Below are 12,077 nucleotides of genomic sequence, written 5' to 3' on the forward strand. Positions count from 1 at the left end.
TTTGTCCCTTTTTTTTGTCCTTGAAAAGGGTTGAATCTCCAGACAATAGGGATGATGCAGGAAACTGATCTGGAGCGAAGTGATTTGAATTTGCATTGAGAGGCAGGGCTGATGCACATTGAGAGAGGCAGAGGACAAAGCCTAAGATAATGAATAGTTACTATTCTTTCAAGGTTGGAGTATATGATGGTACATGTTCATTCTTGCTGCTCCTACTCTATTTACTGAGCGCTCAGATTACTGTAGATAACCAGCAGGAGTACAACACGTGGTCTCAGATTACTGTAGATAACCAGCAGGAGTACAACATGTGGTCTCAGATTACTGTAGATAACCAGCAGGAGTACAACATGAGGTCTCAGATTACTGTAGAAACCAGCAGGAGTACAACATGTGGTCTCAGATTACTGTAGATAACCAGCAGGAGTACAACATGTGGTCTCAGATTACTGTAGAAACCAGCAGGAGTACAACATGTGGTCTCAGATTACTGTAGAAACCAGCAGGAGTACAACATGTGGTCTCAGATTACTGTAGAAACCAGCAGGAGTACAACATGTGGTCTCAGATTACTGTAGATAACCAGCAGGAGTACAACATGTGGTCTCAGATTACTGTAGAAACCAGCAGGAGTACAACATGAGGTCTCAGATTACTGTAGAAACCAGCAGGAGTACAACATGTGGTCTCAGATTACTGTAGATAACCAGCAGGAGTACAACATGTGGTCTCAGATTACTGTAGATAACCAGCAGGAGTACAACATGTGGTCTCAGATTACTGTAGAAACCAGCAGGAGTACAACATGTGGTCTCAGATTACTGTAGAAACCAGCAGGAGTACAACATGTGGTCTCAGATTACTGTAGATAACCAGCAGGAGTACAACATGTGGTCTCAGATTACTGTAGAAACCAGCAGGAGTACAACATGTGGTCTCAGATTACTGTAGAAACCAGCAGGAGTACAACATGTGGTCTCAGATTACTGTAGAAACCAGCAGGAGTACAACATGTGGTCTCAGATTACTGTAGATAACCAGCAGGAGTACAACATGTGGTCTCAGATTACTGTAGATAACCAGCAGGAGTACAACATGAGGTCTCAGATTACTGTAGAAACCAGCAGGAGTACAACATGTGGTCTCAGATTACTGTAGAAACCAGCAGGAGTACAACATGTGGTCTCAGATTACTGTAGAAACCAGCAGGAGTACAACATGTGGTCTCAGATTACTGTAGAAACCAGCAGGAGTACAACATGTGGTCTCAGATTACTGTAGAAACCAGCAGGAGTACAACATGTGGTCTCAGATTACTGTAGATAACCAGCAGGAGTACAACATGTGGTCTCAGATTACTGTAGAAACCAGCAGGAGTACAACATGTGGTCTCAGATTACTGTAGATAACCAGCAGGAGTACAACATGTGGTCTCAGATTACTGTAGAAACCAGCAGGAGTACAACATGTGGTCTCAGATTACTGTAGAAACCAGCAGGAGTACAACATGTGGTCTCAGATTACTGTAGAAACCAGCAGGAGTACAACATGTGGTCTCAGATTACTGTAGAAACCAGCAGGAGTACAACATGTGGTCTCAGATTACTATAGAAACCAGCAGGAGTACAACATGTGGTCTCAGATTACTGTAGAAACCAGCAGGAGTACAACATGTGGTCTCAGATTACTGTAGAAACCAGCAGGAGTACAACATGTGGTCTCAGATTACTGTAGATAACCAGCAGGAGTACAACATGTGGTCTCAGATTACTGTAGAAACCAGCAGGAGTACAACATGTGGTCTCAGATTACTGTAGAAACCAGCAGGAGTACAACATGTGGTCTCAGATTACTGTAGAAACCAGCAGGAGTACAACATGTGGTCTCAGATTACTGTAGAAACCAGCAGGAGTACAACATGTGGTCTCAGATTACTGTAGAAACCAGCAGGAGTACAACATGTGGTCTCAGATTACTGTAGAAACCAGCAGGAGTACAACATGTGGTCTCAGATTACTGTAGATAACCAGCAGGAGTACAACATGTGGTCTCAGATTACTGTAGATAACCAGCAGGAGTACAACATGTGGTCTCAGATTACTGTAGAAACCAGCAGGAGTACAACATGTGGTCTCAGATTACTGTAGATAACCAGCAGGAGTACAACATGTAATCTTCAGTTTCAGACAAAGTACAATTTAACAAACACCACAGGTCCACATGAAACCATGGAAAAAGTGAACGTGCCACGGTGAGCCATTTTAATGTGCAGAAATATACACTAAATAGAATATATCATATTGTAATAGTAAAATGATAGCCTGCTCTACAGCATAATATTAAATTAGCAGAACCTTGGTTTAATAATTCAGTCTTTGAGGTACATAGTGAACAACCTAATGTTGGTTGTCTTGAGAGACGGATGCTCCAGGAAAAACTGGATGAGCCTACATAAAGAAAATGGACAGTTGCATTGTTCAGCTGACAGACGTGTGATGACAGCTGAGTCATGTGGAGTAGATGGTCTCTTTACAGTCACAGTAACTAGGTAATGAGAGCATTTGTTGGGCATTACGCTGTCCCAAATTACGCACAGCCGTTTGTGGATCAGGTAACAGTCACAGGGGCCGCAGCAGACTGGACTTTATCAGGCCGCCAGGATTAGAAATGTGAAAACACAAGAGATGTTGTCAGGATAGGTGCCTCTGCTCTGGCTGACACCATTTTCTCTGTTCCCCCTGTAGCAGTGGCAATTTTAGCATGTAAATCTTGGTGGGGCAAAAATATATTTTTTAATGCATGCCAGAAAAGCCACTACACAATACAAAAAAACCCATGAATTGCACTATAACGATGACAAATGGTGCCCACAAACTGTTAGGGCCTACATAAAGCTGTCCCAACAGCAGTCCCATCACCTTACCACTGCTACACCTGGCTATCAGCAGGGCCTTGTCTGGCAGCGAAACAGTTCATTCAGCCTCGTTTACTGCCTTTAAAAAAACCCATAGCTGATATTGCTTAAACAAATGGCTGACCTGCTTAAACAGTATTCTCCCTGTACAGTCAGATCTGTAAGATAAATAAAGGGGGCATATAAGCAGACAATGAAAGCTCTTACAATATTCAATGATTCAATTTCTCTAAAACAAGCTATAGGCTACATTGTGCACCACCAAGTCAGAACAGTAGGCTAAGTTATGAGGGGGAAAGGGACCAAATTATTAGGGTGAAGCACATGGGCTACTAACAGCTTTCTACACAACATACACTTAGTATTACTTTCTTAGCTACAGTATACATATTACCCTGGCATATTACATCATTTACACAGCAGCGTACAATGCGTTTTTGGACTCACCTTGTTGTGCTATGCTCACTTTAACAGGAAGGTGGCACAGCGGTCCTTGTGGGCAAGTTTTGTAATCAAAGTATGGCATTCTCTGGATTTTTGTTGCTTTCAAGACAACTAGGAACTCTGGAAAAAAACACGGTTGAATCATGATGTCAGTGATCTTCAGGTCAGAGCTCTAGAAAGAGGCCCGAGTTCCCTACTTGGAATTCTGAGTTGGATGACCATTCAAAACGTATTTTCCAAGTCGGAGCTCGTTCCCCCTCAGTGTAGTCTGAGATTTCCCATTTCTGAGTTTCCAGTTGTTTTGAACGAGGCAGAAGTCATGCTAGATTGATAGCATGGCCAATTTATTCAAACTTTTCTGGCCCATAGTGTTGAATGTTTATCCTTTTAAGCTTGGAAAAGAGACCCTTAAACCCAGACTTGGACAACAAACCCACTCCACTAAATAGCAGGCTAAGGATCGCATTGCAAAGCTTGCAGTTAGCCACTGATTCCTTCCAAACCACTCATTGTTTAATTTGCGATTTCCAACTTGTGTCATGTTTATGTCCAATGGCCGATGAGCACTAATATATTTTATCTATAATTTATCTTCATATTACAAGATGAAAAGGATTTGCCAGTATATTGATGTGATTCATGATGATGACTGCTTGTCTAACTTGCTAGCTAAGATTTTGAAATTATGATGTTTACATGATCAGTCCAATCAAAGCTACGGTAGATATAACGGGGTTTGACTTCATTTTATCTGTGGTCAATGACCTTGAGCTTTCTTGGATGGGCACTTCTAATGTAACTCTATGGCAGCACCCAAGGGGATTGAATTTTGGAGCTCTCCCTGTAGATTTTGCGGTGACAATGGTTCCATGAGTGACAGAACACTGAGCCAATCACGGCGCAACTAGAGAACATTACCAACCCCTTCACGCCGTATTTTCCACTGACTGCCCCACCACAGAAAGCACTGAGCCAGGCTGAAACACCTGCATTTTGGAGCTGCCTTAAGAAAGCAAAAAAAAGAGACCATGTTTGTATGCGGCTTTATTAACTCAATTATATATTTTTTTACTTTGTTTGCAAATGTATTAATGCCAAAATAATGACAGAATTTCTTATGTCATCGTTGGCTGCCACTCTCCACCCTGTTTACTCTTGTTCTCTCTCAGTTCCTCCTTCCTCCAGTCAACCTACTCCTCTCACATCTCTCTCTCACTTCCTGCTACTTTCCATATTACAGTGTTTCCCCACCAATTCCTTTCCAGCTGCGTGCGTACATGTTGCGGGGTCTGGAAGGAGAAATCAACCACTTTGAGCAGGTGGATGGGGTTCCTCTGTAGGTGTCGCCGGCTGTTCGTTGTCGCTGTTCTTCTTGGCCGTGCTGCTGCTGGGATGCTGTGGGACACTCATGACCCAGTTGGAGTGGAGGTCATGCTCACAGGTGCTTGTGGCCACAGAGAGAGATGGGTTCACTTCAGTTCTAAAAATGCCCATCAAAATTCTACACAGAAAGACAGGAAAAAACAGTTACAGTTACTCTGAGACAAGAAATTTTATGAAGGCCGATTTCAACAGTGTCGCTCACAATGACCAGTTGATCAACCACAGGATGTTGTCCACTGTCTTCATGTTTTAAGCAACTTGATCTTACTTCTGACTAAATAACAACTCACCAATAAAGTCAACATCAGCGTGCCCATCGTTTAAGTGGAGCTTGCTCGTGAGCTCAGGGTCACAGCTCGAGATGACAGCGTAAAATAAGTCTGGTGTCCTCAATGGGGATTGGAGGGGCAAACGGTTTGGTCCTCATGATCTGTCGAAAAAAAAGCAACACAACCAAAAGAGAGAATAAGATTGTTTATTGATTTCTTTATTAGGCATTCAGTGGTTCAACAATTTAATTTAGGACACATTAAAGATAATGGTAAGGAGAGGTCAAAGCCATTTAGTGTTTCAAAGCCTCTGTACCTGTGCGTCCTTGGAGGTGAGTGGCGGAGGTTCTGGCTTCTTCTTGGGGGAGATGGTGGCCTTCATCTCGTTGATTTTCAAGTTGTTGACTTTCCTTGTGTTTTACTGTCTCAAAGCCACCAGCTCTTTCAAATACTCCAGACAGTTCTGGTTCTGAGAGTAGAGCCATATCCAGTCCTGCCCCTGGTAATAATACAAGGCGCTGGTGGACTCAACGTTTACACAACTTTTGCTCCACTTTAGGGTGGAGTTGATGGATCTTCCTAAACATCCCTACTGCACATTGTTGATCTTCTTAAACATCCCTACTGCACGTTGTTGATGTTCCTAAACCTCCCTACTGCACATTGTTGATGTTCTTAAACATCCCTACTGCACGTTGTTGATGTTCCTAAACATCCCTACTGCACGTTGTTGATGTTCCTAAACCTCCCTACTGCACGTTGTTGATGTTGCTAAACATCCCCACTGCACGTTGTGATGTTCCTAAACATCCCTACTGCACGTTGTTGATGTTCCTAAACATCCCTACTGCACATTGTTGATGTTCCTAAACATCCCTACTGCACATTGTTGATGTTCCTAAACATCCCTACTGCACGTTGTTGATGTTCCTAAACATCCCTACTGCACATTGTTGATCTTCCTAAACATCCCTACTGCACGTTGTTGATGTTCCTAAACATCCCTACTGCACGTTGTTGATGTTCCTAAACATCCCTACTGCACATTGTTGATCTTCCTAAACATCCCTACTGCACGTTGTTGATGTTCCTAAACCTCCCTACTGCACGTTGTTGATGTTGCTAAACATCCCTACTGCACGTTGTTGATGTTCCTAAACATCCCTACTGCACGTTGTTGATGTTCCTAAACATCCCTACTGCACGTTGTTGATGTTCCTAAACATCCCTACTGCACGTTGTTGATGTTCCTAAACATCCCTACTGCACGTTGTTGATGTTCCTAAACATCCCTACTGCACATTGTTGATCTTCCTAAACATCCCTACTGCACATTGTTGATCTTCCTAAACATCCCTACTGCACGTTGTTGATGTTCCTAAACATCCCTACTGCACATTGTTGATCTTCCTAAACATCCCTACTGCACGTTGTTGATGTTGCTAAACATCCCTACTGCACGTTGTTGATCTTCCTCAACTTTCTATTGCGGGTGGAGCGGCTCACAGTTAGAGAATATAGTGGTCGCTAGATTGTGGTTTCGAAATGACATTGACATATCCATCCATAACTGTTTCCAAACAATATTCCTCAGAAATGACCGACAAAACAAGTAGAATGCTCATTTAAACAACAGTGTCACATTGATAGTCCATGGTGCTGAAACTGTCTGAATGCCAGGAGGCGGAACACATTGATAGTCCATGGTGCTGAAACTGTTTGAATGCCAGGAGGCGGAACACATTGATAGTCCATGGTGCTGAAACTGTTTGAATGCCAGGAGGCGGAACACATTGATAGTCCATGGTGCTGAAACTGTTTGAATGCCAGGAGGCGGAACACATTGATAGTCCATGGTGCTGAAACTGTCTGAATGCCAGGAGGCGGAACACATTGATAGTCCATGGTGCTGAAACTGTTTGAATGGCAGGAGGCGGAACACATTGGACTCAGCTCATTTCTTCACAACCCCATCATCTGTCACTATGAGGTTATGGGGGCTTGAGTTATGGAAACGGGCCTAGTGTCAAGTGTCACCAAAACTCACACGCTGTAGTCTCTCTGCCCAGTCGGCTATAGACACCATATACTATTTCAGCATTTCTCACATTGGATTTAAGTTAAGAAAAACTATAGGCAGCTTCAAAAGGGATATGCAACGCACAATTCTCAATCTGTCAGCCTAACCATGTGACCCATTCAGATCTCAGAGGACCAGAGCCATGCATGCGTTCCTCATTATTTGGCAAAACCTTAGCTATCCTAATCGTCAGACTGGGAGATTAATATCTGTCGAAGTTCAAATAAATAATAAAGCTGCAGTCTCATGTTTCAGGCCCTCTGAACAACATCATTGGACTGGTTCTGTGCTGGCCAGCAGACGCAAGGCAATCTCCAGTGACTAGTGCACATGTGTCAAACTCATTCAACGGAGGGCCGAGTGTCTGAGGGTTTTCGTTCCTCCCATACTTGATTTATGAATTAAGGTCACTGATTAGTTAGGAACTCCCCTCACCAGGTTTTCTAGGTATTATCGAAAAGAGAAGCCAGCAGACACTAGGCCATGTGTCAAACTCATTCCATGGAGGCCCTAGTGTCTGTGGGTTTTCGCTCCACTCTTATTAAACACACACACACACACACACACACACACACACACACACACACACACACACACACACACACACACACACACACACACACACACACACACACACACACACACACACACACACACACACACTGACATACACACACTTTCGTCCCGTTCCATTACTTTAAGAAGGGCCACATCCTTTGACACTGAGACAAAAGGAGAAAGAGAGTCCCCTTTCTATAGTATTTGCTTGTAGTGTTCTTTCATTAAATAACTATTTCCTTCCTCTTTTAGACCACTCATCTGCGTTTTTTCACCTAAACTGTTGTTTCATTTTCTGGACATGTTTCACAGATGCTATGATGGAGGATTCAGAGACTGCTCTCTCACTTCCTCTTGGTCTTGTATAAAGTAGTGCTAGTTACACAAAACCACTCACTCACACTGCTCTATTATACTTCACTGGCTTGGTACAGTACTGCACTGGCTTGGTACAATAGACCTGGAGAAGCTGGAGACATTGACCTGAATACAGCGAGGAGAGGACCACACCTCCAACCCAGAGCAACAGGTGGAGGACTGCATGACTTGAAGAGAAGCATTGCATCATTTGAATTTGAAGGTAAGGTGCTTTACTAACAAAACAAAAATGCATATAACTGCCCATAGTTAGTTCTTAAATGTATGAATACATTACAAAATATATTTTGACCAAACTGCTGTAAAATCAAATTCTATTTGTTACATGTGCCGAATACAACAGGTGTGACCTTACCGTGAAATGCTTACTTACAAGCCCTTAGAATTAAGAAAATATTTACTAAATAAACTACAGTAAAATAAATATGTAACACAATACATAACAATAATGAGACTATATACAGGGGGTACCGGAACCAAGTCAATGTCCGGGGGTACAGGTTCGTCGAGGTAATTTGTACATGTAAGTTGGGGTAAAGTGATTATGCATAGATAATAAACAGCAAGAACCAGCAGTGTAAAAATGAACTGGCAAACTGCTGTAAACTGACCAAACTGCTGTAAACTGACCAATCTGCTGTATGTGTGTTCCTTTCCAGCCATGCTGTGTGAGAGCAGACTATGGAGCATGACCTACTGTAGTGACCAGGATAGACTGGACCCTCTCCCCCCTGTAATAGAGCCCCCCAGGAGCAGCGTGAAGGCTGGGTCAGAGCCGGCTGCAGCCACCCTGCTTCAGGCCTCTCCAGGCCAGCCAAGCAGAAATGACCACTCCATCCTCAGTAGAGTGCCCCAAAACCAGAGGCCCTCCCAGGCGAGTGCCCAAATCCAGCCCCAGGCTTTTTCTCCACCGCAGGATCTGCATTCCCAGAGGCCCCATCCTGACAGACACATCTCCCCAGAGATGGAGATCCCTGGGCAGTCTTGTTCCGGTGGCGAGGTCCCCTTTCTGGTGCCCTCCTTCTGCCAGAGCATCTGTCAGAACTACAGCGACCTCCACATCGGGGGTGACCAGGTGCTGCCTCTCTCGGCCCACAATGGGGAGGTCCTGCCCTGTAGCGACAACCAAGCCAACGGCCCCTTCCTCTATTCCTGTGACGTACCCCCGGCCGCAGAAGACTCGCTTCTGCATCCTCTCCAGTGGGGCTCAGGCTCCGAGTCCTCCCGCTGGAGGGCGGGCAGCGGCCGCGACCGGAGCGTCCTTCTTCAGGGGCTCGAGGGGCCACTCTCTAACTCGCTGCTCAACCGCTACCTGGAGAACAAGATACTGGACCTGTACCAACAGTACATGCTGGAGAACATGGCCCATGATGGGGGCTGTGGCGAGGGCTTGCCCTGCCCTCTGCTGGCCTCAGAGTTGATTCTTACCAGCCTGGATCAGATCACCCTGCAGCTGAGCCGTGAGGGTCATCTGGAAGCGGGTCGGGCCAAAGACATGGTGCTCAGCTGCCTCCTGAGGGTGGCCAGCGGCCTGCAGTCCAGTGAGATCAGTACTCCCCTGCTACAGATCTCCATGGATCTGCAGCTCCCCACTGATACTGCTACTGGTGCTGCTGCTACTGGTGCTACTGCTACATCTACACTTGACTCATCTGTCCTCCAGTACTAGACAGGTTCACTCTCCCCCTAGCTTTAAAGTCTGAAAATCACACTCCCCTGTTTCTTATTTTTCTACTTTCACCCAGGTTTTCCCTTTCTCCTCTCAGTTTCCCTACATACCGTTCTGGGGAAATGAAACCACTTTCAAACAGCTGCAGTGATAGAAATGGAAATTCAGGTGGAAACTGTGGTTGAGAGGAAAGAGAGCTGCACTGTTCTCATGTTTTCATAAAGAGAACAGTAACTTTGTATGTAATGTTATTGTCTCATTTTTTTTGTGCAAAATCAATAAACATGTTGATCACACAAATGTCAGCGACACTGATATGCTCCCAGTACAGCACATCCTTCCCAGTAGATTATCGTGAAAGTACAGTACACTAAGTTGGTCCTGTGGGGATATAACATTTGAGTGGTCAAAGAGTTGGAGAAAACACTCTCAGCCCTTCAGTCAAAGTCCAGATAGGTTTCACAACCATCTCGATACGTTCTAAAGAATTTCAGGGTAGTTTTACTGCACATAAAAACTATGTTCTATATAGGCTGTATCTGTAGCTGAGGAAGTAGTGGTGTGCTCTGCCATCTGCACTTTTTTAAGCTACCACAAGAGGGGAGCAGAGAAGTGTGTCCCAGCAAGACAGGCAGATGCCAGGCCACATTTTTCCTTCTCTGTCTTATAGTATGTTGCCTCTCCTCTGTCTGTCTCTCTCTCGCGCACTCTCTTGCCCGCTCTCTTTTTCTCTCATGCAGCTTCTCCCCCTCTATCCCAGTCCTTCTCTCTCCCTCCCTCTCTCTTTCTATGTCTCTCTCCCAGTCATCCTCTTCCACTCTCTCAGTCTTTCTGTCTCCTGTCCTACCCATCTCCTTGAAGCCATACAGCTAATGGGTTGTTATATTCCACTCCCTATTGTCTGCCGCCAATGATGTCATCACGACCAAGTCTTAAACATACTGTACTGAGTGTCTGTCTGTCTGTCTGTCTGTCTGTCTGTCTGTCTGTCTGTCTGTCTGTCTGTCTGTCTGTCTGTCTGTCTGTCTGTACGTCTGTCTGTTTTTCAGTCTGTCTGTATGTACGTCTGTCTGTTTTTCAGTCTGTCTGTCTGTCTTGTCTGTCTGTACGTAATTCTTTGCATGTGTGTATGTGTGTGTGAGTGTGTATCTGTGCATATGTACTGGGTGTCTGTGTGTGAGTATATGTACATGTTTGTCTTTGCACCTGTGTGTGTGTGCTTGTACCTGTGTGTGTACCTGTGTGTGTGTCTACCTGTGTGTGCACCTGTGTGTTTGTACCTGTGTGTGCGCTTCCTCCACATTGCCTGAGACAGGTGAAAGATAAGAATCTCAGCTCACCATGGTTCTACTCTAGGCACAGCTGCTGACACGTCCCACATGAACCAAAGACAAACAGAACCACCTACATTTGAACATCAGTGAGACCCAACGCTACATGTTTATTTTTCCACATTTCCTTCGATTTGAAGGAACCGCCACACCATTTGCCCTTCTGAGCCAGTGTTTGATCCACTTCCTTGTTTCTTGTCCAAACACACAGCCACGGGAGGAAACTGTGTTTACAGAGCGGAGCAGTTGAGGCCTGTGTGAAGTCTCAAGGCCGTGGAGACACATGTCCAGTTGTTCTGCTTTCATCTAGCTCCACCAGCCTAGGTACTGGTTTAAAGAATCCAGTCCTGTCAGATCCAAACAAAAACACACATGTAAATATGATTCACACACGCACACACACTGCACTGACAGCCCCCACAGTTTGAGCATATTCAAACAAACTGATTTCCAGAGACCTTGAAAGAGAAAATTAAAAACAGGCATTGTTTTTCCAGCTGAGGTTTGGGTTAGAAGAGATGGCTGGGGCTTTAACTCTTCCAGACCTAGTGGGCTTGTACATAAAACCACTTCCACTCCATTGCATAAAACACAAAAAACCTGCATTCAAACTGGTTTCAATGACATCCAGCTTAGGGTTTAATAGAGATTTCCAAATTATAATAAAGGTTGGCTGTTAGCTACACAATTCCTCCCATCTTTTTGACATAATCAGGACACAGCGAATGTAAATAGATGGGGTGAATGTGCTGGAAAAGTACATTCAACTTTCAGAATAACAAAGAACAAATATGTGTGAGGGTATATACTCATATAGCCAAAAGGGCTGAGAAATGACAGGACTATCGGTGGACAATTTGCTCCAATGTAAATGAACATAGATGATGGAACATATTCCCTTTTGCTTACGCGATGAAGCACTAAGGGTATAGCAAATATTTACCATCTACAGGTAAATATAATGATACTTTTCGTGAAATTCTTCTGAAAGATCAGGTTTTCATTTTGCTATGGGCTATTGTATAATCTTTCATAGCATTAACAAAACGTG

At 44.3% G+C, this 12,077-nt stretch overlaps 1 protein-coding gene across 1 annotated transcript; it reads left to right on the forward strand.

The window, feature by feature from the left end:
* The first annotated feature begins 6,124 nt into the window (after positions 1–6,124).
* LOC129820753 (TLR adapter interacting with SLC15A4 on the lysosome-like) lies at positions 6,125–9,961 on the forward strand. The gene is made up of 2 exons (XM_055877692.1): positions 6,125–8,228; positions 8,686–9,961. Exon 2 carries the CDS (start codon positions 8,688–8,690, stop codon positions 9,693–9,695), a length of 1,008 nt encoding a protein of 335 aa, XP_055733667.1. The 5' UTR covers positions 6,125–8,228; positions 8,686–8,687; the 3' UTR covers positions 9,696–9,961.
* The last annotated feature ends 2,116 nt before the right edge of the window (positions 9,962–12,077 follow it).

This window comes from Salvelinus fontinalis, chromosome 23 (genome assembly GCF_029448725.1).
Source record: "Salvelinus fontinalis isolate EN_2023a chromosome 23, ASM2944872v1, whole genome shotgun sequence".
Lineage (NCBI taxonomy): Eukaryota > Metazoa > Chordata > Actinopteri > Salmoniformes > Salmonidae > Salvelinus > Salvelinus fontinalis.